General features: G+C 37.3%; 1 protein-coding gene across 14 annotated transcripts in view; it reads right to left on the reverse strand.

Moving 5' to 3' along the window:
- The window catches only part of GPHN (gephyrin), a 791,686-nt gene that overhangs the window by 91,048 nt on the left and 674,722 nt on the right, over positions 1–25,916 (reverse strand). For all 14 annotated transcript variants that reach the window (XM_033187698.1, XM_033187697.1, XM_033187683.1 and 11 more), the window contains one exon: positions 4,689–4,781. In XM_033187698.1, coding sequence (XP_033043589.1) covers positions 4,689–4,781 — 93 coding nt within the window. The remainder of the gene's footprint in view (positions 1–4,688; positions 4,782–25,916) is intronic.

The following is a 25,916-nucleotide window of genomic DNA, read 5'->3' on the forward strand; positions in this document are numbered from 1 at the left end:
CTGTCAAATGAATTGCAGAACCAGTGGTAGCCAAAGAGGATTCAAATGGATACAACAAAAGCCCTGAAATACGATTACTGTTGAAAGAATAAGAACTAGCTCTAAGTCACAATGGCTGTGGATTGTCTATATTGAATTTTGGTGTATTCTAACCCACTGTATGTGGGGTAAATGCACAAAATGTTAATAATGGCCAGGGGGTAAGTTAATGGGTAATTTTAAAATGTTCTTTTGATTATTTTTGCATTTTCCATAAGTAATTTCAATCAGAATGTAAACAAGAAAAATAAAACTTTTAAAATTCTCTCTACCCAAATGGCAAAGCTTTCTCTTAATATACTTTTTCAGAACGGTATGTTACCCATGGCTCTGAAAATAATTCCTGATTTGTTCAAAATATTCCTTTTTTCCAAATGATCCCAAAATAAGTTCTAAAGGGATAAACCTTTCAAATTGAACTTTTTCAAGAAAGCTGAACTTGGAGTTCTGAGATATTTTTGCCCTTATTAATATCCACAAAGAAAGTGTGAGACAATAAGCAGCCACATCTATATAGGAGGATGTGAATGCATCAAGAGGACAATTAGCTTCATCAGTGTGAAGGGAGAAACAAAATCCAAAAATGTGAAAAATAAAAATACTGTATTGATTCAAATTGTAAATATGCCACTTTCATTTTTATTTTATCTACTTTTATCTTTCAAATTCATTCCCACATGAATGCAGTTTTAGGTTTACAGGTCTTCCTATTATTTTATATTATCATCACTTGATTCCTGCCTTCTTTACATTCTATTTTTTCTTAATGTTTTATTTTGAGCTGTTTCTACTTATTTCCTTAGTCATTTTATTACTGTCTTGATTTTTGAACTCACATACCTTAAAGCAAGTGATCCTCCAACTGGTTTGGAGTTTTATCCCACATGTTTCTGAAGGATACTGGCTAATGCTTAGTGATCCAGAGCAAGTTAGCAACATCTTTACACCTAGAGGGTTAGCAATGCCCACGAGTGCCACTGGTTATTACTGGAAGGCCTAAGGTAAAGGCAGAGGAGAAGAAAATAGGGAGAATCAAGGGAGCAGGGAGAAAGGAACCAGAGTAAAGGAAGACAGGGGTAGAGAGAAGGAGGTACTCAAAGGAGGGTCGTAGAGAGCCACAACAATTGGCCTCAAGGATATTCTTTACCAAAACACTGCCTGGGGTGGTATTTATAATAGAAAAGAGGCTAATGAATATTTACCTTTAAAGAAATGAAAATCATCTTAATTACTAAATATGATAAAAATAACTTTTAGGATTCATAGAGTTTATCTTCCTGAATTACAGACAAAAGTGAGGAGGTAGAAACTGGAAAATTCAGCATAGTTGTAAGACCATGCCACTTTCTACAGAAGACTTTTGCTTCCTTAATTATGATGTTCATATTGTACACACAGACACACTAACCATTCCTACTTTGAGATTTAACCATCTACAGAATGGTTATCACTTATGTCTCTCTTATATGTTACATATCTTGGAGAACTAGCAACTCTTTGCAAGAAAGAAACAATGTGAATCAGCTTCATGGTAGATAATCTCTCTGACTCTTTATAATGTGGGATGCCATTTTAGATTTTTTTTGGTGAAATAATGTAAAAACCCCTCCCAAACAAAAGCATAAATAGGATACTAAACGGTAATTTTACATAAAATTTTTTTGATGAGTTGTACAGTGTCTGAAAAGCTCATAGGGGCTAATTGCTCCCTTGGCAACAAGAAAAGCTAACAGCAACTGTTTTTTTTTTTTTTTTTTTTTAAAAATTGAGGTGCTGCTAGCTCATGTAAAAATCACAGAACAATATTCTGTTTGGGAATAATTCTGCCTCAAATAATTTATTTTCTCACTCTCTCCCACTTTATTTATAAAAAACAGACTTCTTTGTCTCTGGTGTTTCATCTGCTCTAGCTGTTTGCTTTACTCTGGAAGGAAGAATTCTTTGTCATTTTATAGTAATCTTGTATGGCTACAAATTGTAACATCAAAACAGAATTTACTTTTTAGATGGGCAATAAGAAACTATTTCAAGCCAACAATGACGTTGGGAAAAAAAAGAAACTAGAAGAGCCAGTGAAGCTATCACAAGATAAAATAATTTTCTATCTGGACAATATTTATTCTGATCAACACTGTAGAAGGAAGCAATTTGAAAGAAAAAAACATAGGAGCCATTGGGAATTTGGTATTTATGTTTTGGCTTTGCCAATTTCAGAAGTATTCTGATATAGTGAGATCAAGCTGAATGAAGTGAATCCAAGATAATCTTCCTGAGAAAGAATACACTAGTGGAAATGAAAAAACATAAGCTCAATCTCTCTACCATTTTATTTACACAGAAAATGAGAGTAGCAATTCAAATGTTAGCCCTTTTTCAGAGATAGTTTAAGAAAATGTGTTTAAAATAATAATAGTGATAATAATGGTTACTATCATTAAACATTTTAAAATACAATTATCAAGTGCTCTTTTTTTTTTTTTTTTTAATGTGTGTCAGGTAGTTTATTAAGGTTTTCTACAACCTCATCTAATCCTTACAACAACCTGCTGGGGTAAGTATTGTTGTAATTATTGTAATTTTAGAGATGAGAAAACTGAAACTAAAAAAATTTAAGTGATTTGCTCAAAATTACACAGATGGAACTGGTACTAAAACCCATATCACTCGAGCTTTGCTCAACGCTTGTAGCCTTAACCATTTGCTATGTTATCTCCAACATAAAAAGATAACTACTAAGAGATGATGGAACACAGAGGAGATTAATGAAGTATTTAATTACAAGAAAAAGGAAATTATAGGTTGATCATCTTTTATATGAAATGCTTGGGACCAGAAGTATTTTGGATTTTGATATTTTTCAGATTTTGGAATATCTGCATATACATAATGAGATATCTTGCGGATGGGACCGAAGTCTAAACACAAAATTAATTTATGTTTCATATATATCCTATACACATAGCCACAAGGTAGGTAATTTTAAACAATGTTTCAAATAATTTTTCTTTTTTTTTTTTTTTTTTTTTTTTTTTTGAGACGGAGTCTTGCTCTGCCGCCCAGGCTGGAGTGCAGTGGCCGGGTCTCAGCTCACTGCAAGCTCCGCCTCCTGGGTTTACGCCATTCTCCTGCCTCAGCCTCCCAAGCAGCTGGGACTACAGGCGCCTGCCATGTCGCCCGGCTAGTTTTTTTGTATTTTTTAGTAGAGACGGGGTTTCACCATGTTAGCCAGGATGGTCTCGATCTCCTGACCTCGTGATCCGCCCGTCTCGGCCTCCCAAAGTGCTGGGATTACAGGCTTGAGCCACCGCGCCCGGCCTCAAATAATTTTTCTAAACAAAGTTTTGAGTGTGTTTTTACTGTGACCCTTCACATGAGGTCAGGTATAAAATTTTCTACTTGTGGTGCCATGTCAACACGCAAAAAATTTCAGATTTTGGAGTACTTCAAATCCTAGATTTTTGAATTAGGGATGCCCAACCTGTATTTTCATGGCTAAATGTAGCTAAAAAAACCAAAACCAAAACCAAGTAAGAGACTCCATAACTCCATATCTCATGTACCCCATTAAAAAGGGATTGGCATGCTTAACAGCTCTGATAAACTCAAAAATTTTTTTAACATGTTTCTTCAATGATATCAAGCTTGTATTAATAACCAATAACATAATAACAATGTATCATAGTTTGAAAATCACTAAGAGAGCAGATTTTAAGTCTCACCACAAAAATGATAAGGATGTGAGGTAATGCATGTGTTAATTAGCTCAGCTAAGCCATTCTACAATGTATACTACATATTTTAAAATATCATGTTGTATATGGAAAAACAAAAACAAAACCAAAAAAATCAACAACAGTTTCTAAGCAATTCAGAATTTACATTTGGGGTTCTTAGATTGGAATTTAGGCAGAAAAATGCTATTTAGTATTTGCTTTTAAGCTTTATGCAATCTCAGGCAACTTTGCGTTAGCTGTTGGGGCTCCAGAATTTTGAAATATGGCATCTTCTACAGAATTAGAGGTTTCCCTCATGTCTGCTTTTTATGAAGCCCTTTACTGATGTTTGAGTTGAAAGCGTAACAGACCACCTCAACTTTACCCTTGTGTTGGGAGTCTGCTCTTTTTTCTTAGACCATATAGATGTTTTCAACTAGAAAACATTTGGAAAACTTCCACACCAAGAATGTATGCTGTCTGGCATGTGTAGGAACAGAAAGAATAAATTGAAGTACAGTGTTTTAATTTTATTGCTATATATTTATTTGTAAGCAAGAATTTTAGTAACATAAAGGATAAACACTTGATGTGACAGATTCCACATTTACCCTGATGTGATTTTTATGCATTGCATGCCTGTATTTAAACATCTCATGTACCCCATAAATATATATACCTACCATGTATCCACAAATATTAAAAATAAAAAATTTAAAAAAGAGAATTTTCATATAACTTTTCTTTATCTGAAAAGTTTTAATCAAGATTGTGCCAGAAAATATACAGGTGCAGATTAACATGGTTATCTGTGAATTTTGACAATCATGGGGAAACAAACCTAACAGCTACTGGGTGCTTGGGCTAAGCCAACAATCTGAAAAAAAAAAAATACAGTGTAAGTCTGATTATGTTTAAGAGAACCAAAATATTCACCTCGGACAGCATAGCCATCTTTTACTGATGCTGGGAAGGGCGGTAAATTGTCTTTTGCATATACATCTTGAGCAAGGACTCGCCCCATTCCATCTGAAGGAAGAGAAAAGAAGGAAAATGTAAATATCGAGAGCAACGGGTAAGCAGGCAATCATAAACAAGATGGGCACGTGTGCTTGTCTGTCACAGCTTGTAAATGGGTTCAGTCATACCTCCTGATTTCTGTCCCAAGAAATAGGGGGCAGAAAGAAGAGATGCATTCTGGTGCCTGAAATAACAGATTATTTTCAGTCAATTCATGGCAATGTTTGTAGAGATTATCTGAATATGAGGTGCTATACAGTAATCAAAGATGTGTTCAGTTGATGTGTCAGTAATCCTTTAAAAACCCAAATATGATTTTCTTTAAAAGGAAAGCCATCTTTACACATTTTCATACCCATTGACCTAGTAGTTTGACTTCTAGAAATCTATCCTAGGAAAAATGGATAAATGTTTCTGTATATGTTTATTTCAGAGTTGCTTACAATAGAAAAAATGGAAAGAAACCAAACTATCAACAATATAGGTATTTAAATAAGAAATGATATATTCTTAAGATAAAATATTATGGAGGCTAAAGTAATATTATGAAGAATATTCATTGACATAGGAAAATTCCTATGATATATATTTTTACCACATGCAAAGTCAAATCTGCAGCATATAGTCTTTTTTTTTTTTTTTTTTTTTTTTTTATTATACTTTAAGTTCTAGGGTACATGTGCATGACTTTTATATCATGTATAACTCCCCAATGCAATCCCTCCCTCCTCCCCCCTCCCCATGATAGGCCCCAGTGTGTGATGTTCCCCTTCCCGAGTCCAAGTGATCTCATTGTTCAGTTCCCACCTATGAGTGAGAACATGCGGTGTTTGGTTTTCTCTTCTTGTGATAGTTTGCTAAGAATGATGGTTTCCAGCTGCATCCATGTCCCTACAAAGGATGCAAACTCATCCTTTTTGATGGCTGCATAGTATTCCATGGTGTATATGTGCCACATTTTCTTAATCCAGTCTGTCACAGATGGACATTTGGGTTGATTCCAAGTCTTTGCTATTGTGAATAGTGCCGCAATAAACATACGTGTGCATGTGTCTTTGTAGTAGAGTAATTTATAATCCTTTGGGTATATACCCAGTAGTGGGATGGCTGGGTCATATGGTACATCTAGTTCTAGATCCTTGAGGAATCGCCATACTGTTTTCCATTGCAGCATATAGTCTTAACTGTATTAAGATATAAGTGTACATATCAATAGAAAAAGAAGGAAAAACCATACATGACAATATAAAGCATTTACTACTTCAGAATGTTAGATTTATGGTTTTTATTCCCTTTGCTCTACTTTTCCAAAAATTTCCACATTTTCTACAATGAATGCATCATTTTTTAATCCTAAAGTTGTTTTTTTCTTAAGAAGATGAAGTTTTTTAAAAAAAGGAATGTCCCAGTCATTCCATTTGAGTTTTAGCCTTTGATTTGGGCTTCATTAATTGAAATAATTTAGTGCCTATAAGAAGAGCACCAGTAACCTTTTGTGTGAAGTAAGTATTCAGACTACTCTCGATGAAAATCACTTTTGGCTCAGAAATTCGAATTAGTGCCAACAAGAATAAAAGTTTCAGGAGTCATAACCAATTCCTTAAATCCTCTAGTCAGAAACTGTCTTTATTGCTAATTTCAAAAAAGGAAAGCAAAAATAAATAAGGTTAAAAAAAGAGGAAGAGGAAGGAAGAAAAGAAACCAAGACAAGTAATACAGGACTTGATTTACATGAAGTATTTGTATAATTTATAAAATTTCATTGATCCAGAGCTGGATAAGTGAGTCTGTATTTTTTATCTTTGACCTTAGCCACCTAGGGTCTCTGATTTCCAGATCCTAGGACTTACAAGTAAGTGCAGAGAGATTTTTAAATTTATATTCTGACCATCTGATTTTCAAATTTCTATTCTGAATATCATCACTATATTCTATAGTGATATTGACTCTTCCCTTTTGGCACTTGAATTGGAAGGAAGAACTTAGCAGATTCTAGCTTCAGATACTCCTAGGATGTTGAAGCTATTCTGGAGCTATACTGGAGGTCTGGGCCATACTATGTAAGACACGGGAAGTGGTGGGACCATAGGGTCTAGTTTGTATTCACATATATAACATTAACTCCCAAATGAACCTGAAGCTATATAGTCCCTAGTAGCGGGCCCAGTGGTGCTTGTCCAGGATCACAATAAACCTCACGGGATGCTTCCTTATTTGGAAGTAGTTTGTCCTGGCACTGGGGGGTGTAGGTCAAAATGTAAGCTCTACACCAGCTCAGAACCTACACGAATGACTTTGCTGGAATTTTGAATAGTGCACTAATAGTGGTTATTAATCAGAGATAGCACTAGGGCTGAGTTTTTCTGGTGGCTAGCCCCATTGACATAGTAAATGTCTATTAACCTTGTATGATTACATATATAATCTCCCTTAATCCCATGAAAATCTAGTAGAGCACTGTTAGGTTCATTTTACAGATGAAGGAAGAGAGTGTTTTTTGTTTTTGTTTTTTTTTTGAGACGGAGTCTCGCTCTGTCGCCCAGGCTGGAGTGCAGTGGCACGATCTCGGCTCACTGCAAGCTCCGCCTCCTGGGTTCACGCCATTCTCCTGCCTCAGCCTCCCAAGTAGCGGGAGCTACAGGCACCTGCCACCAGGCCCGGCTAATTTTTTTTTGTATTTTTAGTAGAGACGGGGTTTCACCGTGTTAGCCAGGATGATCTCGATCTCCTGACCTCGTGATCCACCCGCCTCGGTCTCCCAAAGTGCTGGGATTACAGGCGTGAGCCACTGCACCCGGCCATAAGAGAGGTTTAAATAGAGTAAGTCCTTACCTACAGCAATATATTTCATAGGTGGCTAAGGTAAGATGGAAAAACTAGATTTTAGAACTTTTCATCCATACTATCACCATAGTAATAACTACTACAACTCATGTTCCCCTACCCACTGCTCTTCCTTTATGTCCCTCACATTTAAAAAGTTGCAAGTTAAAAAATTAAACATAATTACTATATAAACCAGCAATTCCATTTCTAGGTATACATCCAAAACATTAAAGCTGGGACTTGAACACATATTTGTATACCCATATTCACAACATTATCCACAACAGTCAATGGTGGAAGCAACTCAAGTATCTATTGACAGATGAATGGATAAGCAAAGTATGGTATATACATACAGAAATATTATTTAGCCTTAAAAAGGAAGGAAATTCTGACTATGTTACAACATGGATGAATCTTGAGGACATTCTGCTAAGTGAAATAAGCTGACCACAAAAAGACAAATATTTTATGATTCCACTTACATGAGGTACATAGAGTAGTCAAATCACAGAGATAGAAAGTAGAATGGTGGTGGCAGGTGCTGGGATGAGGAGGGAAAGGAGAGTTAGTGTTTAATGGGTATAGAGTTTCAGTTTGGGAAGACCAAAAAGTTTTAGACATGGCTGGTGGTGATGGTTACAGAACAATGTGAATGTACTTAATGCTATTGAACCATGTGCTTAAAAATGGTTAAAATAGTAAGTTTTATGTTACATATATGTTATCACTATAGACACCATCACCAACAACAAAAAACTACAAATTTGTTGGCCATAAGAATCAACAGTTAGTATAGTCACTTTTCCACCCTAAGTTCTTGCCAGTAGCCCCAAAGAAACAGGCTCAGCATGGCTCTCTTTCTTCCGATATTCTAAGACAGGGGCTTTATATTTAATATGCTAAGTTTGAAAGACAACTGATACTGACAGCTTTATTATAGATCTCACAGTGTCTTGAAATGCACATGAATGAATTATTTTAATACTCTGAGGAAAGGAATAATGATTATCCTCTGCTTTTGCAAGATTTAGATACATGGAAGTGGAAGAAAGTTGAGTAAGGTATCACTGACAATTTGGATAAAAGAATATCAGCACACTTGATTTCTGTCTTGAATGCCTGAGTTGTTCATACATCTTATTGTGTAATTCCATTCTGGAAGGCTCCTATGGTATAGAATCTACTCAATCATAATTTGATAACATTTGATTCTGGAATCTAAAAACTTTGTTCTGGTAGTTTGCAATAATATTTACTCCCCATTCTAACATACATACAAATCCTAAAAAATATCCCTTGAATTTCTGAGGAGGCTCAAATGAGAAAAACGTATGTATGACAAGGAATTATGTAGTTATTTAAATGCTGCAACCCACCCAAACTTTAGTAGGTTAAAAATTAATAAACATATCCATTATAATAATTCTGCAGTGCTAGTTTAAGAATCGCTTAGCACAATGTGGGAAATATTTATACTGTGATTGACCTTTATTTCTAACAAATGTCCAGTTTCTGATACAAAGTATGATTTGTCACATCTTTTTTTTTCTTTTTTTTTTTTTTTTTTTATTATACTTTAAGTTCTAGGGTACATGTGCATGACGTTTATATCATGTATAACTCCCCAATGCAATCCCTCCTCCTCCCCCCTCCCCATGATAGGCCCCAGTGTGTGATGTTCCCCTTCCCCAGTCCAAGTGATCTCATTGTTCAGTTCCCACCTATGAGTGAGAACATGCGGTGTTTGGTTTCTCTTCTTGTGATAGTTTGCTAAGAATGATGGTTTCCAGCTGCATCCATGTCCCTACGAAGGATGCAAACTCATCCTTTTTGATGGCTGCATAGTATTCCATGGTGTATATGTGCCACATTTTCTTAATCCAGTCTGTCACAGATGGACATTTGGGTTGATTCCAAGTCTTTGCTATTGTGAATAGTGCCGCAATAAACATACGTGTGCATGTGTCTTTGTAGTAGAGTAATTTATAATCCTTTGGGTATATACCCAGTAGTGGGATGGCTGGGTCATATGGTACATCTAGTTCTAGATCCTTGAGGAATCGCCATACTGTTTTCCATAATGGTTGAACTAGTTTACAATCCCACCAACAGTGTAAAAGTGTTCCTATTTCTCCACATCCTCTCCAACACCTGTTGTTTCCTGACTTCTTAATGATTGCCATTCTAACTGGTGTGAGATGGTATCTCATTGTGGTTTTGATTTGCATTTCTCTGATGGCGAGTGATGATGAGCATTTTTTCATGTGTCTGTTGGCTGTATGGATGTCTTCTTTTGAGAAATGTCTGTTCATATCCTTTGCCCACTTTTTGATGGGGTTGTTTGTTTTTTTCTTGTATATTTGTTTGAGTTCTTTGTAGATTCTGGATATTAGCCCTTTGTCAGATGAGTAGGTTGCAAAAATTTTTTCCCATTCTGTAGGTTGCCTGTTCACTCTGATGGTAGTTTCTTTAGCTGTGCAAAAGCTCTTTAGTTTAATTAGATCCCATGTGTCAATTTTTGCTTTTGCTGCCATTGCTTTTGGTGTTTTAGACATGAAGTCCTTGCCCATGCCTATGTCCTGAATGGTACTACCTAGATTTTCTTCTAGGGTTTTTATGGTATTAGGTCTAACATTTAAGTCTCTAATCCATCTTGAATTAATTTTCGTATAAGGGGTAAGGAAAGGATCCAGTTTCAGCTTTCTACTTGTGGCTAGCCAATTTTCCCAGCACCATTTATTAAATAGGGAATCCTTTCCCCATTTCTTGTTTCTCTCAGGTTTGTCAAAGATCAGATGGCTGTAGATGTGTGGTATTATTTCTGAGGACTCTGTTCTGTTCCATTGGTCTATATCTCTGTTGTGGTACCAGTACCATGCTGTTTTGGTTACTGTAGCCTTGTAGTATAGTTTGAAGTCAGGTAGCGTGACGCCTCCAGCTTTGTCCTTTTGACTTAGGATTGTCTTGGCAATGCGGGCTCTTTTTTGGTTCCATATGAACTTTAAAGCAGTTTTTTCCAATTCTGTGAAGAAAGTCATTGGTAGCTTGATGGGGATGGCATTGAATCTATAAATCACCTTGGGCAGTATGGCCATTTTCATGATATTGATTCTTCCTATCCATGAGCATGGTATGTTCTTCCATTTGTTTGTGTCCTCTTTGATTTCACTGAGCAGTGGTTTGTAGTTCTCCTTGAAGAGGTCCTTTACATCCCTTGTAAGCTGGATTCCTAGGTATTTTATTCTCTTTGAAGCAATTGTGAATGGAAGTTCATTCCTGATTTGGCTCTCTGCTTCTCTGTTACTGGTGTATAAGAATGCTTGTGATTTTTGCACATTAATTTTGTATCCTGAGACTTTGCTGAAGTTGCTTATCAGCTTAAGGAGATTTTGGGCTGAGATGATGGGGTTTTCTAAATATACAATCATGTCATCTGCAAACAGGGACAATTTGACCTCTTCTTTTCCTAACTGGATACCCTTGATTTCTTTCTCTTGCCTGATTGCCCTAGCCAGAACTTCCAACACTATGTTGAATAGGAGTGGTGAGAGAGGGCATCCCTGTCTTGTGCCAGTTTTCAAAGGGAATTTTTCCAGTTTTTGCCCATTCAGTATGATATTAGCTGTGGGTTTGTCATAAATAGCTCTTATTATTTTGAGGTACGTTCCATCAATACCAAATTTATTGAGCGTTTTTAGCATAAAGGGCTGTTGAATTTTGTCAAAAGCCTTTTCTGCATCTATTGAGATAATTATGTGGTTCTTGTCTTTGGTTCTGTTATATGCTGGATTACGTTTATTGATTTGCGAATGTTGAACCAGCCTTGCATCCCAGGGATGAAGCCCACTTGATCATGGTGGATAAGCTTTTTGATGTGCTGCTGAATCCGGTTTGCCAGTATTTTATTGAGGATCTTTGCATCGATGTTCATCAGGGATATTGGTCTAAAATTCTCTTTTTTTGTTGTGTCTCTGCCAGGCTTTGGTATCAGGATGATGTTGGCCTCATAAAAAGAGTTAGGGAGGATTCCCTCTTTTTCTATTGATTGAAATAGTTTCAGAAGGAATGGTACCAGCTCCTCCTTGTACCTCTGGTAGAATTCAGCTGTGAATCCATCTGGTCCTGGACTTTTTTTGGTGGGTAGGCTATTAATTGTTGCCTCAATTTCAGAGCCTGCTATTGGTCTATTCAGGGATTCAACTTCTTCCTGGTTTAGTCTTGGGAGAGTGTAAGTGTCCAGGAATTATCCATTTCTTCTAGATTTTCTAGTTGATTTGCGTAGAGGCATTTATAGTATTCTCTGATGGTTGTTTGTATTTCTGTGGGGTCGGTGGTGATATCCCCTTTATCATTTTTTATTGCGTCTATTTGATTCTTCTCTCTTTTCTTCTTTATTAGTCTAGCTAGCGGTCTGTCAATTTTGTTGATCTTTTCAAAAAACCAACTCCTGGATTCATTGATTTTTTGGAGGGTTTTTTGTGTCTCTATCTCCTTCAGTTCTGCTCTGATCTTAGTTATTTCTTGCCTTCTGCTAGCTTTTGAATGTGTTTGCTCTTGCCTCTCTAGTTCTTTTAATTGTGATGTTAGAGTGTCAATTTTAGATCTCTCCTGCTTTCTCTTGTGGGCATTTAGTGCTATAAATTTCCCTCTACACACTGCTTTAAATGTGTCCCAGAGATTCTGGTATGTTGTATCTTTGTTCTCATTGGTTTCAAAGAACATCTTTATTTCTGCTTTCATTTCGTTATGTACCCAGTAGTCATTCAGGAGCAGGTTGTTCAGTTTCCATGTAGTTGAGCGGTTTTGATTGAGTTTCTTAGTCCTGAGTTCTAGTTTGATTGCACTGTGGTCTGAGAGACAGTTTGTTATAATTTCAGTTCTTGTACATTTGCTGAGGAGTGCTTTACTTCCAATTATGTGGTCAATTTTGGAATAAGTGCGATGTGGTGCTGAGAAGAATGTATATTCTGTTGATTTGGGGTGGAGAGTTCTATAGATGTCTATTAGGTCCGCTTGGTGCAGAGATGAGTTCAATTCCTGGATATCCTTGTTAACTTTCTGTCTCGTTGATCTGTCTAATGTTGACAGTGGAGTGTTGAAGTCTCCCATTATTATTGTATGGGAGTCTAAGTCTCTTTGTAGGTCTCTAAGGACTTGCTTTATGAATCTGGGTGCTCCTGTATTGGGTGCATAGATATTTAGGAGAGTTAGCTCTTCCTGTTGAATTGATCCCTTTACCATTATGTAATGGCCTTCTTTGTCTCTTTTGATCTTTGATGGTTTAAAGTCTGTTTTATCAGAGACTAGGATTGCAACCCCTGCTTTTTTTTGTTCTCCATTTGCTTGGTAGATCTTCCTCCATCCCTTTATTTTGAGCCTATGTATGTCTCTGCATGTGAGATGGGTCTCCTGAATACAGCAGACTGATGGGTCTTGACTCTTGATCCAGTTTGCCAGTCTGTGTCTTTTAATTGGAGCATTTAGTCCATTGACATTTAAGGTTAATATTGTTATGTGTGAACTTGATCCTGTCATTATGATATTAACTGGTTATTTTGCTCGTTAGTTGATGCAGTTTCTTCCTAGCTTCGATGGTCTTTACATTTTGGCATGTTTTTGCAATGGCTGGTACCGGTTGTTCCTTTCCATGTTTAGGGCTTCCTTCAGGGTCTCTTGTAAGGCAGGCCTGGTGGTGACAAAATCTCTAAGCATTTGCTTATCTGTAAAGAATTTTATTTCTCCTTCACTGATGAAGCTTAGTTTGGCTGGATATGAAATTCTGGGTTGAAAATTCTTTTCTTTAAGAACGTTGAATATTGGCCCCCACTCTCTTCTGGCTTGTAGAGTTTCTGCCGAGAGGTCTGCTGTTATTCTGATGGGCTTCCCTTTGTGGGTAACCGACCTTTCTCTCTGGCTGCCCTTAAGATTTTTTCTTTCATTTCAACTTTGGTGAATCTGGCAATTATGTGTCTTGGAGTTGCTCTTCTGGAGGAGTATCTTCGTGGCGTTCTCTGTATTTCCTGAATTTGAATGTTGGCCTGCCCTACTAGGTTGGGGAAGTTCTCCTGGATGATATCCTGAAGAGTGTTTTCCAACTTGGTTCCATTTTCCCCCTCACTTTCAGGCACCCCAATCAGACGTAGATTTGGTCTTTTTACATAATCCCATACTTCTTGCAGGCTTTGTTCATTTCTTTTTCTTCTTTTTTCTTTTGGTTTCTCTTCTCGCTTCATTTCATTCATTTGATCCTCAATCGCTGATACTCTTTCTTCCAGTTGATCGAGTCGGTTACCGAAGCTTGTGCATTTGTCACGTATTTCTCGTGTCATGGTTTTCATCTCTGTCATTTCGTTTATGATCTTCTCTGCATTAATTAGTCTAGCTGTCAATTCTTCCACTTTTTTTTCAAGATTTTTAGTTTCTTTGCGCTGGGTACGTAATTCCTCCTTTAGCTCTGAGAGGTTTGATGGACTGAAGCCTTCTCTCTCATCTCGTGAAAGTCATTCTCTGACCAGCTTTGATCCGTTGCTGGCGATGGGCTGCGCTCCTTTGCAGGGGGAGATGCGCTCTTATTTTTTGAATTTCCAGCTTTTCTGCCCTGCTTCTTCCCCATCTTTGTGGTTTTATCTGTCTCTGGACTTTGATGATGGTGACGTACTGATGGGGTTTTGGTATAGGTGTCCTTCCTGTTTGATAGTTTTCCGTCTGACAGTCAGAAGGAGTGTCTGTTGGTCTGTTAGAGATTGCTTGAGGTCCACTCCAGACCCTGTTTGCCTGGGTATCAGCAGCAGAGGTTGCCGAAGATAGAATATTGCTGAACAGCGAGTGTACCTGTCTGATTCTTTCTTTGGAAGTTTCCTCTCAGGGGTGATGCCACCCTGTGAGGTGTGGGGTATCAGACTGCCCCTAGTGGGGGATGTCTCCCAGCTAGGCTACTCAGGGGTCAGGGACCCACCTGAGCAGGCAGTCTGTCCGTTCTCAGATCTCAACCTCTGCGTTAGGAGATCCACGGCTCTCCCCAAAGCTGTCAGACAGAGTCGTTCGGGTCTGCAGCGGCCCCGCTCTTTCCCCTAATGGACTGCAGCTGTGCGCTGTCCGCAGAGGTAGAGTCTACAGAGACAGGCAGGCTTCCTTGAGCTGCTGTGAGCTCCACCCAGTTCGAGCTTCCCAGCGGCTTTGTTTACCTACTTAAGCCTCAGCAATGGCGGGCGCCCATCCCCCAGCCTCGCTGCTGCCTTGCGGATAGATCGCCGCAGACGGCTGTGTTAGCAGTGAGGGAGGCTCCGTGGGCGTGGGACCCTCCCGGCCAGGTGTGGGATATATTCTCCTGGTGTGCCTGTTTCCTTAAAGCGCAGTATTGGGGTGGGAGTTACCCGATTTTCCAGGTGTTGTGTGTCTCAGTTCCCCTGGCTAGGAAAAGGGATTTCCTTCTCCCTTGCGCTTCCAGGTGAGGCGATGCCTCGCCCTGCTTCAGCTCACGCTGGTCAGGCTGCAGCAGCTGACCAGCACCGATTGTCCGGCACTCCCTAGAGAGATGACCCCAGTACCTCAGTTGAAAATGCAGAAATCACCGGTCTTCTGTGTCGCTCGCGCTGGGAGTTGGAGACTGGAGCTGTTCCTATTCGGCCATCTTGCTCCGCCCCCCGCTAAAGCCAATTTGTCACATCTTAAACATTCTGGGCTTTTTCTAGTCTGTGCTTTTGCAGATCATCTTGCATTGGACAGGAATGCTTTTTTTCTTTCCTTTTTTCTCCTCCTAGTAAATATCATGCATTCTTCAAGGTTCAGCTCAGATGTTACCTCTTTGGTCTTCTGTCTCTTACCAAGGCCAACAAGTTCACTGACTGATTTATTCATCCATTCATCAAACACTGGGAACCTAATATATGCTAGACACTGGAGACAAAAATACCCGTAAGGCCTGGTTGATGTCCTCAAGGAATTCACAAGTACAGTGCATGAGAGAAAGAGAAAGATAGAGAAATAGAGATGATTACAAGGTAGTATGACATAGACAGCAGCAGGAAAATGTACAGGGTGATATGGGAGACATACAGAAAATCACCTAACCAAAAACTTGTGGAACATCTAAAAAATCTTCCTAGAAGAGGTAAACACCTGAGCTGAGTTTTAAAGGGTAACTCAAAACCAGCGTAGGAGACGGGGGGCATTTTAGACAAATGAAACAGGATCAAGGGAGTTTAAACCTAATTTTGTAAAAATGGGAATCCAATGAGGGATTTTTAAGCAGACTAATGACTTCAAATTAATTCACTAGCATAATTTAAGTCTCTTGAAAGGTAATGAGATTTGTCTTTTAGGAACTTCTTTGGTGATTTAAGAGAGAATCGGTTGGAGGGACTACCTTTACTCTTAATATTTGCATAAGATTTGTAACCATCTATTTTTGCATGGTTTTCACATTGTATTATGGCTGTTTCTGAAACTGTCTTGACTTCTGCATCAGGCTTTGAATTCTTTGTTGTCACAGTATATATCATTCATCTTTGTAATCCTAGTATCAAGCACAGTGTTTGGTATGTAAGGCACTCAGTAACTATTTGAATGACTGAGTCAATGAATGAGTGCATTAATTATTATGACTATGAGAAAATATCAGATAAGTAGAGAAAAATGTCATATCAATCAAATACAACCAGCTTCGATCAAAGAGGATATAAAATAGAGAAGGATATTTTGATAACCTCTAATCTCATTTCCTTGAAGCTGTACCCCTCTCTCTAGCCAAGTCATGTTTCTGTATATACGTGATCACCTCCATGCATGTGGTCAAGGCTTCCCTAAGCCCAGACTGTTATTTACCTTTTTGCTGCCAGTCTATGTCCATTATCTATTTCAAGACTTCATTCAAGATAGTAAGTTCTCCTTGATCATTGCCACTCTGAATACTACTCATGTATATATTTTTTGTCAACTATATATTCAATTTGTAATATATCATTGTATTAGTCTGTTCTTGCACTGCTATAAAGAAATACTGAGACTGGGTAATTTATAAAGATAAGAGGTTTAATTGGCTCACAGTTCTATAGGCTGTATAGGAAGCGTAGTGGCTTCTTCTGGGGAAGCCTCAGGAAACTTACAATCATGGCAGAAGACAAAGGGAGAGTGGCACCTCACATGGCCAGAGAAGGAGCAAGAGAGAGAGGGGGCGGGTGACACACACTTTTAAACAACCAGATCTCAAGAGAACCCACTCTCATGATGACAGCACACATTGAGGATGGTGTTAAACCTTGAGAAATCACCCCCATGCTCCAGTAACCTCCCACCAGGCCTCACCTCCAGCACTGGGAGCTACATATCAATGTGAGATTTGGAGGGGGTGTGGCATAGATCCAAATACTATCAGTCAGTTAGCAACTATTTGCAAAATTGACATGTAAGAGGTCTCATGTTGGTGTGTGTGGTTCCTCAAGCTTTTGAAAAGAACTGCAATTTTTATTTCCTTTGTGTCTACTCAAAGCAGCAAATATAGGTCTTACTCAAAATGTCTTTTTCTATCTTGGACTTCCAGAGCAGTCTTTACCTTTATTTAAGTTCAATTCTTCTTAAAAACCAAGGGCAAACTGAAAAGAAGTGAAAACAAATGCCACACAAAAACTTGAGCATAATTATTTTTAACAGCATTTTTCATAATAGCCAAAAGATGGAAACCTAAATATCCATCAACTGATGAATGAACAAACTGTGGTATATCTATACAATGAAACATTACATAGCCATAAAAATAAATGATGTATTACTGAAAATTACTAAACATTGCTGAAAGAAATAACAGAGACAAGTAAATGGAAAGACAGCCTGTGTTCATGTTGGTAATGTTCATACTACCCATAGCAATCTACAAATTAAGTGCAATACTATCAAAATCCCAAGGACATTTTTAATAAAAATAGAAAAGCTCATCCTAAAATTTATCTGGAATCTCAAGGGACTCCAAATAGCCAAAACAATTGTGAAAAAGAACAAAGTTGGAGGAATCATATTTCCTGATTTCAAAACATTATGAAGCCACAGTAATCAAAATGGTATGGTACTGGCATAAACAGACATATAGATAAATGGAACAGAATAGAGAACTTAGAAATAAACCCTCATGTGTATAGTCAAATAGTCTGATAAGAGTGCCAAGACCACTCAATGGGGAAAGGACAGTCTCTTCAACAAATGGTGCTAGGAAAATCAGATACCCAAATGCAAAAGAATAAAATTGGAGTCTTACAATTACACTATATACCTCTACAAGGAAAACTACAAAACACTGCTGAAAGAAATAATAGATGACACAAACAAATGGAAACACATCCCATGCTCATGGATGGGTAGAATCAATATTGTGAAAATGACCACACTGCCAAAAGCAACGTACAGATTTAATGTAATCTGCATCAAAATACCACTATCATTCTTAACAGAACTAGAAAAGACAATCCTTAAATTCATATAAAACCAAAAAAGAAGCCCACACAGCCAAAGCAAGACTAAGCAAAAAGAACAAATCTGGAGACATTACACTACCTGACTTCAAACTATACTGTAAGGCCATAGTCACTAAAACAGCATGGTACTGGTATAAAAATAGGCACACAGACCAATGAAAGAGAATAGAGAACCCAGAAATAAACCCAATACTTATAGCCAACTGATCTTTGACAAGGCAAACAAAAACATGAAGTGGGGAAAGGACATCCTATTCAATAAATGGTGCTGGGATAATTGACAAGTCACATGTAGAAGAATGAAACTGGATCCTCCTCTCTCACCTTATACGAAAATCAACTCAAGCTGGATCAAGAACTTAAGCCTAAGAGTTGAAACTATAAAAATTCTAGAAGATAACATCAGAAAAACCATTCTAGACATTGGCTTAGGCAAAGACTTCATGACCAAGAATCCAAAAGCAAACACAAGAAAAACAATGATAAATATGTGGTACTTAATTAATCTAAAAAGTTTCTGCACAGCAAAAGAAACAATCAGTAAAGTAAACAGACAACCTACAGAGTGGGAGAAAATCTTCAGAATTTACACATCTGACAAAGGACTAATATCTAGAATCTACAAGGAACTTAAGCAAATTAGCATGAGAAAACAATTCCGTCAAAAAATGGGCTAAGGACACGAATACATAATTCTCAAAAGAAGATATACAAATGGCCAAAAAACATATAAAAAAAAGCTCAACATTGCCAATGATCAGGAAAATGCAAATCAAAACCACAATGTGATACCACCTTACTCTTGCAAGAATGGCCATAATGAAAAAAAAATAATAAAAAAAAAGATGTTGACAGGGATGTGGTGAAAAGGGGACACTTTTACACTGCTGGTAGAAATGTAAACTTGTACAACCACTATGGAAAACAGTGTGGAGATTCCGTAAAGAACTAAAAGTAGAACTACCATTTGATCCAGCAATCCCACTACTGGGTATCTACCCAGAGGAAAAGAAGTAATTATCCATAAAAGATACTTGCACATGCATGTTTATAGCAGCACAATTTGCGATTGCAAAAATATGGAACCAGCCCAAATGCCCAGCAATCCATGAGTGGACAAAGAAATTGTGGTATATGTATACCATGGAATACTATTTATCCATAAAAGGAATGAAATAATGGCATTCACAGCAACCTGGATGGAACTGGAGACCATTATTCCAAGTGAACTACCTCAGTAAAGAAAAACCAACATTGTACATTCTCACTTATAAGTGGGAGCTAAACCATGAAGATGCAGAGGCATAAGAATGATACAGTGGACTTTGGGGACTTGGGGGAAAGGGTCAGATGCAGGTGAGGGATACAAGAATACAAATTGGGTACAGTGTATACTGTTTGGATGATGGGTGCACCAGAATCTCACAAATCACCACTAAAGAACTTACCCATGTAAACAAACACTACCTGTTCCCTAATAACCTATAGAAATTAATAATAAGACAGTGAAAATAAACAACAACAAAGAAAATTAACTCAACCTGAATGAAAGACCTAAATGTAAGACCTAAAACTATAAAACTAGAAGAAAACAGGAAGTAGTTCATGACATTCAACGTGACAATGATTTTTTTTTTTGGATATGATACCAAAAACATAGGCAACTAAAGTAAAATAGACAAATGGGACTACATTTAACAGAAATATTTTGTGCATCAAAGAATGTAATCAACAGAGTAAAAAGGCAACCTATGAAATGAGAGAAAATAATTGCAAATCATATATCTAGTACGAGTTAATATCCAGAATACATAAAGAGCTCTTACAACTCAACAACAAAAAACAAATCACATGAATTTAAAATGAAAAAAAGACTTGAATAGACATTTTCCCAAAGATGCTATACAAATAGCCAATGAGAATATAAAAAGATGCTCAACATCAATAATTGTCAGAAAAATGAAAGTCAAAATCACAATGAGAACATCACCTTATACTTATTAGGATAGCTACCATCAAAACACCCAGAAAAGTTTTGGTATGAATAAGGGAAACTGAAACCCTTGTGCACTGCTGGTGGGGTTATAAAGTGGTGCAACCATTTGTAAAATAGCATGGAAGTTCCTTAAAATTTAAAAAGAGAACTATCAGATGATCCAGCAACCCCACTTCTGGGTATGTATTCAAAAGAATTAAAAGCAGGGTCCTGAAGAGATATTTGCACACCCATGTTCATAGAAACCATATGCACAATAGCCAAGAGGTGGAAGCAACTCAAATGTTCATTAATAGGTGAATGAATAAACAATGAAATAGTCAAATTAACAGAAAAAAAGTAGAATGATAGTTATCAGATGCTAGAGAGAGATGTAAGAGAAGAGTTATTTAATGGATATAGAGTTTTGAATTTGTGAGTTGAAAAAATTCTGAAGATCTGTTTCACAAAAATATGAATATACTTAACATTACTGAACTTCAAAATGGTTAAGATGATAAATTTTGTGTTGTGTTTTTACCACCACAACAAAAAAGGAATGAATTACTGATACATGCTATAACATGGATAAATCTTGAAAATATTAAAGCTAAGTGCAAGAAGCCAGTTACAAAAGAACATGTATTATATGATCCTACTTATATGAAATGTCCCAGATAGGCAAATTTATAGAAACAGAAAGTAGACTAGTGGTTTATTAAGGGCTGGATGTGAAGATGAGGGGATAGGAGGATGATTGCTAAAAGGGACAGGCATTCTTTTTGAAATAATGAAAATGTTCTAAAATTGTGGTGATGGCTACACGTCTGAGTATACTAAAAACACTGAATACTTCGAATTGTATAGTATATGAATTGTATCTTCTAAAATTGTGGTGATGGCTACAGATGCCTGAATATACTAAAAACACTGAATACTTTGAATTAAATCTTGATAAGTTTTTTTTTTTAAAGGCAAGTACAAGAGTTGCTTTAAAGAAGAATATTTCATTTCTATATGTGATATTTAGAAAAGTCATATTTATAGCATACATATACCATCTGGTCTTTTGTTAATATTATTAATATAAAATATACTATATATATAACCAACCAGCTTTTTATTTTGCACTCACGCTATATATAGTGGTTGCTATATTTAAGGTAAATTAGATCCCTAGTGGATTAGTCCTGATTTTGGAGTTGGTATAAAGTCAACTTGTCAGCAAAGATTTAAGTCTCCTCAAAGAGAAAAGCATGTATGACCTCAAGCTTCGGTCTGAGAGCTTAAGGGAAGGGAAAAAATCTGGAGAGAAATAGGCAATCAAGTGGAAAATGGTAAGGGCTCCCAGTAGGCAGCAGATAGAAAAGGAATCTTGAAGGAATAAATGCCAGATATACCTCTCTGCAAGCAGCTATATCCACATCTCTCATTAAAGTTTAGGACTAAACAATTTTCTAGCTTTTCCAACCAGTCAATATTAGACTTCATTCAATGTCAGACCAGATGATGCATTCGGAATGTAAAGAGAACATAATAGTGCTGCAAATTACTTCACCACATGGGACTGCCTCTCTTGCATATGAATACTTACATAGATGTGAAGCCATCCCTTCCCTTTGCCCATAGGTAGAACCTAAGCAGTAGTGCTGGATAAAGCTTGTGCTTGTGATTTTAGAAAGGTATCCTAAGCCTTCAAACGTAAATGGGAACCAGGGAGCAGTAACTTCTCACCTGGATATTATGTTTTAAGTTTAGCATTTGGTAGAGAAACAGCAGTGAGCAGCTGAAGCAGTGGGAGCCTTACTGAAAAATGTAATTTCAGAAAAACATAAGCAAAATTTCCTTTTACCAGTTGCCCCATTCCAGGAAGAGCCCGGTTTATGATAAGCAAAAGTTGGCTTTCCCAATAGGTGATTAATATAACTAATACGCTTGCTTAGGAACATCTGATGTTGGGAGTTTGCAGCTTTTCACAGACTGCTGTGAGCATTTCATTTTGCTGAAGGTTAGGCTATGTTCCAGGAAGCTATGGTCCTGCTTTCATGGTCTGAGTAGATAATGTTCATTCTGTTCTACTTTCTTCCACACACTGTACTGCATAAATTCTGTAAAATAATGTCTTCAATTTGATGAAGTTGAAGACCATAAACACATATGCATATTTCTGGATTCTACAGAGTGTCAGAAATCTTTTTTTTTTTTTTTTTGAGACGGAGTCTCGCTCTGTCGCCCGGGCTGGAGTGCAGTGGCTGGATCTCAGCTCACTGCAAGCTCCGCCTCCTGGGTTTACGCCATTCTCCTGCCTCAGCCTCCCGAGTAGCTGGGACTACAGGCGCCCACCACCTCCCCCGGCTAGTTTTTTGTATTTTTTAGTAGAGACGGGGTTTCACCGGGTTAGCCAGGATGGTCTCGATCTCCTGACCTCGTGATCCGCCCATCTCGGCCTCCCAAAGTGCTGGGATTACAGGCTTGAGCCACCGCGTCCGGCCCAGAGTGTCAGAAATCTTAAAGGAAAGGCTATGTAACACTGGGCACCCTGGGCCATATAATTAAGTGATCTCAGGCGGTAGACAAGAAGAAGGAGTGGAAAAAGACTGGTTGATACATTGTTTTGTGTGCCATGCTTACTTGTGCTGCAAGAAAACAGTGGCAGTCTGGTTGGATCAGAAAGGGTAGTCTTTTTATGTTGTTAGTAGTATACATATAAAATTCAGTTTCCCATACGGTAACAGTGATTAATGAATTCTCCACTAGCTGGAGTACTGCTTTTTAAAACAAGATGACTGACCTAAGGTATCTTTACCAATTCAAATGGCTGACAATGGACATACACACAAGAAAAATAAAGACACAGAACTATGTCTAAAGTTAAGGATGATTTGTAAGCATTGAGCTCAAACATATTCTCTAAAGGGGAAAAGTTAATAGTTAATCTGTTTGGTTGGGTATTTATTCTGACACAGATAATACAGATGTTTCTTGATTTACAATGAGGTTACATCCTGATAAACCCAGTATTGCAGTACAGTGATTCACACAATTTTTTTGGTTACCCAGTGCATATTTACACTATTCTGTAGTTTATTAAGTGTGAAATAGTATTATGTGAAGTAATAATGCACATACCTTAATTTAAAAAACACTTTATCGCTAAAAAATGCTAACAATTATCTGCATCTTCAGTGAGTTGTAACGTTTTTGCTGGTGGAGAGTCTTGCCTCCATGTTGATGGCTGCTGACTGATCTGGGTGGTGGTTGCTTGTGGCTGGGGTGGCTGTGGCAATTTCTCAAAATAAGACAATAATGAAGTTTGCTATACTGATTGACTCTTTCCTTCATGAAAAATATCTCTGTAGCATACAATGCTGTTTGAGAGCATTTAATCCACAGTAGAACTTCTTGCAAATTGGAGTCAATCCTCTTAAATCCTGCTGCTACTTTACCAACTAAGATTATGTAATATTCTAAATCCTTGGTTGTCATTCCAACAGTGTCCACAGCACTTTTATCAGTAGATTCCATCTTAAGAAACCCCCTTCTTTACTCATCCATAGGAAGTAACTCCTTATCTGTTCAAGTTTCATAATGAGATTGCAGCAAGTCAGTCACATCTTCAGGCTTCATCTCTAATTCTAGTCCTCTTGCTATTTTGATGACATCTGTAGTTACCTCCTCCACTGAAGCGTTGAACTACTTAAAGTCATCCATGAAAGTTGGAATCAACTTCTATTCAACTCCTGTCAATGTTGATATTTTGACCTCCTCCCGTGAGTCATAAATGCTCTTAATGACATCTAGAATGGTGAATCATTTCCAGAAAGTTTTCAATTTACTTTGCCCAGATCCATTATAGGAATCACTATCTACGGCAAGTATAGCCTTATTAAATGTATGTCTTAAATAATAACACTTGAATGTTGAAATTACTCCTTGATCTATGGACTACAGGGTGGATGTTGTATTAGCAGGCATGAAAACACCATTAATCTTGCACATCCCCATCAGTTCTCGGATGACTAGGTGCAATATCAATAATAGTTATATTCTGAAAGAAATCTTTTTGTCTGAATAATAGGCCTCAAGAAAAGACTCAACATATTCAGTAAACCATGCTGCAAAAAGATGTGCTATCATCCAAGCTTTGTCATTTATAGAGCACAGGCAGGGAAGATTTAGCATAGTTCTTAAAGCTACTAGGATTTTTAGAATGGCCAATGCGTATTGGCTTCAACTTAAAGTCACCGGCTACATTAGCCCCTATCAAGAGAATCAGCCTGTCCTATAAAGCTTTCAAGATAGGAATTAATTTTTCCTCTCTAGCAATGAAAGTCCTAGAAGGTATCTTCTTCCAATATATAAGACTGTTTCATCTACATTGAAAACCTGTTGCTTAGCATAGTCACCTTCATCAATGATCTTAGATAGATCTTCTGACTAACTTGCTGTTGCTTCCACATCAGCATTTGCTGCTTCACCTTGCATTTTTATATTATGGAGATATATTCTTTCCTTAAACCTCATAAGCCAATCTCTGCTGGCTTCAAACTTTTCTTCTATACCTTTTTCACCTCTCAACCTTCATAGAATTAAAGTGAGTTAGGGCCTTGCTCTGGATTAGGCTTTGGCTTAAGGGAATGTTGGTCTACTGCACTTTTAATTTCCTTAAAGAACTTTTCCTTTGCATTCACAACTTGGCTGTAGCACCAGTGGCCTAGGTTTCTGGCTCTTTTGGCTTTTGATATGCCTTCCTCACTAAGCTTAATCACTTCCAGCTTTTGATTTAAAGTGAGAGACATGCAATTTTTCCTTTCACCTGAATACTTAGAAGCCATTGTAGAGTTATTAAATGGCCTACTTTCAATATTGTTGTGTCTCAGAGAATAGGGAGGCCCAAGGAGAGGGAAAAAGGGGAACAGCCAATTGACGGAACAGTCAGAATTCACAGGTTTATCGATAAAGTCTGCCATCTTATATGGGTGCAATTTGTGGTGCCCCCGAATGATGACAGTAGTAAAAACAAAGATCACTGACTACAGATCACCGTAAGAGATACAAAAATAACAAACCGTGAAATATTGTAAGAATTACCAAAATGTGACACAGAGACATAAAGGAACACATGCTGTTGGAAAATGGTGCCAAGAGACTTGCTCAATGTAGGATTGCCACAAACCTTCAATTTGTTTAAAAAAAAAAAAAAGGAATATCTGCAAAGTCAATAAAGTGAGGTATGCATGTATAACATTCATAAAGAAAGTTTCATGGCTATTTATGAGATACTAAAATAAACATTTAACATAGTGGATGCCCTCAAATCTATTCCAGTATAATTTATTCCTCACATCTTTATCTGAAAGACCAACCAGACAAAACTTTGGTGTACTGCAATTCTTGCTTATGTATTACAGGCTTTATATATATACCTGTAGAGTGAAAAAGAATGAATCATTTAGGAGTTAGAATCTCCTTTGTTGAAGACCAGTACATTCATTGATCTAGTTACTCCAGAAGTTGTGTTAATGGAATAATAAAATTCCTATGCTTATAAAATACATAGCTTTCTCAAAGCGCTATAGTGTTGTGCACTTTGAAAAGTGTTGTGCACTTTTTCCCATCTAAGGATGCTCATTATCTGGCAATGTGATGAGTAAGGGAAACCATTACAGTTCTTATGTCATAAAATAAGCTTTATGTAAGGTTACAGAGTTTGGAATAAATACAAATGTTATGATTACCAGAAATGATTAAGCCATGATTTAGTGGTACAAAAAGATGCAATGGAATTGGTAATGAATTAGTTATTAAGTTGGGTTGGTGTTTCATGTTTATTTTATCACTACAACTTCCATCTGTGTTACATATATTCATTTCTAT

Source organism: Trachypithecus francoisi, unplaced genomic scaffold, assembly GCF_009764315.1.
Source record: "Trachypithecus francoisi isolate TF-2019V2 unplaced genomic scaffold, Tfra_2.0 Lachesis_group3, whole genome shotgun sequence".
NCBI lineage: Eukaryota > Metazoa > Chordata > Mammalia > Primates > Cercopithecidae > Trachypithecus > Trachypithecus francoisi.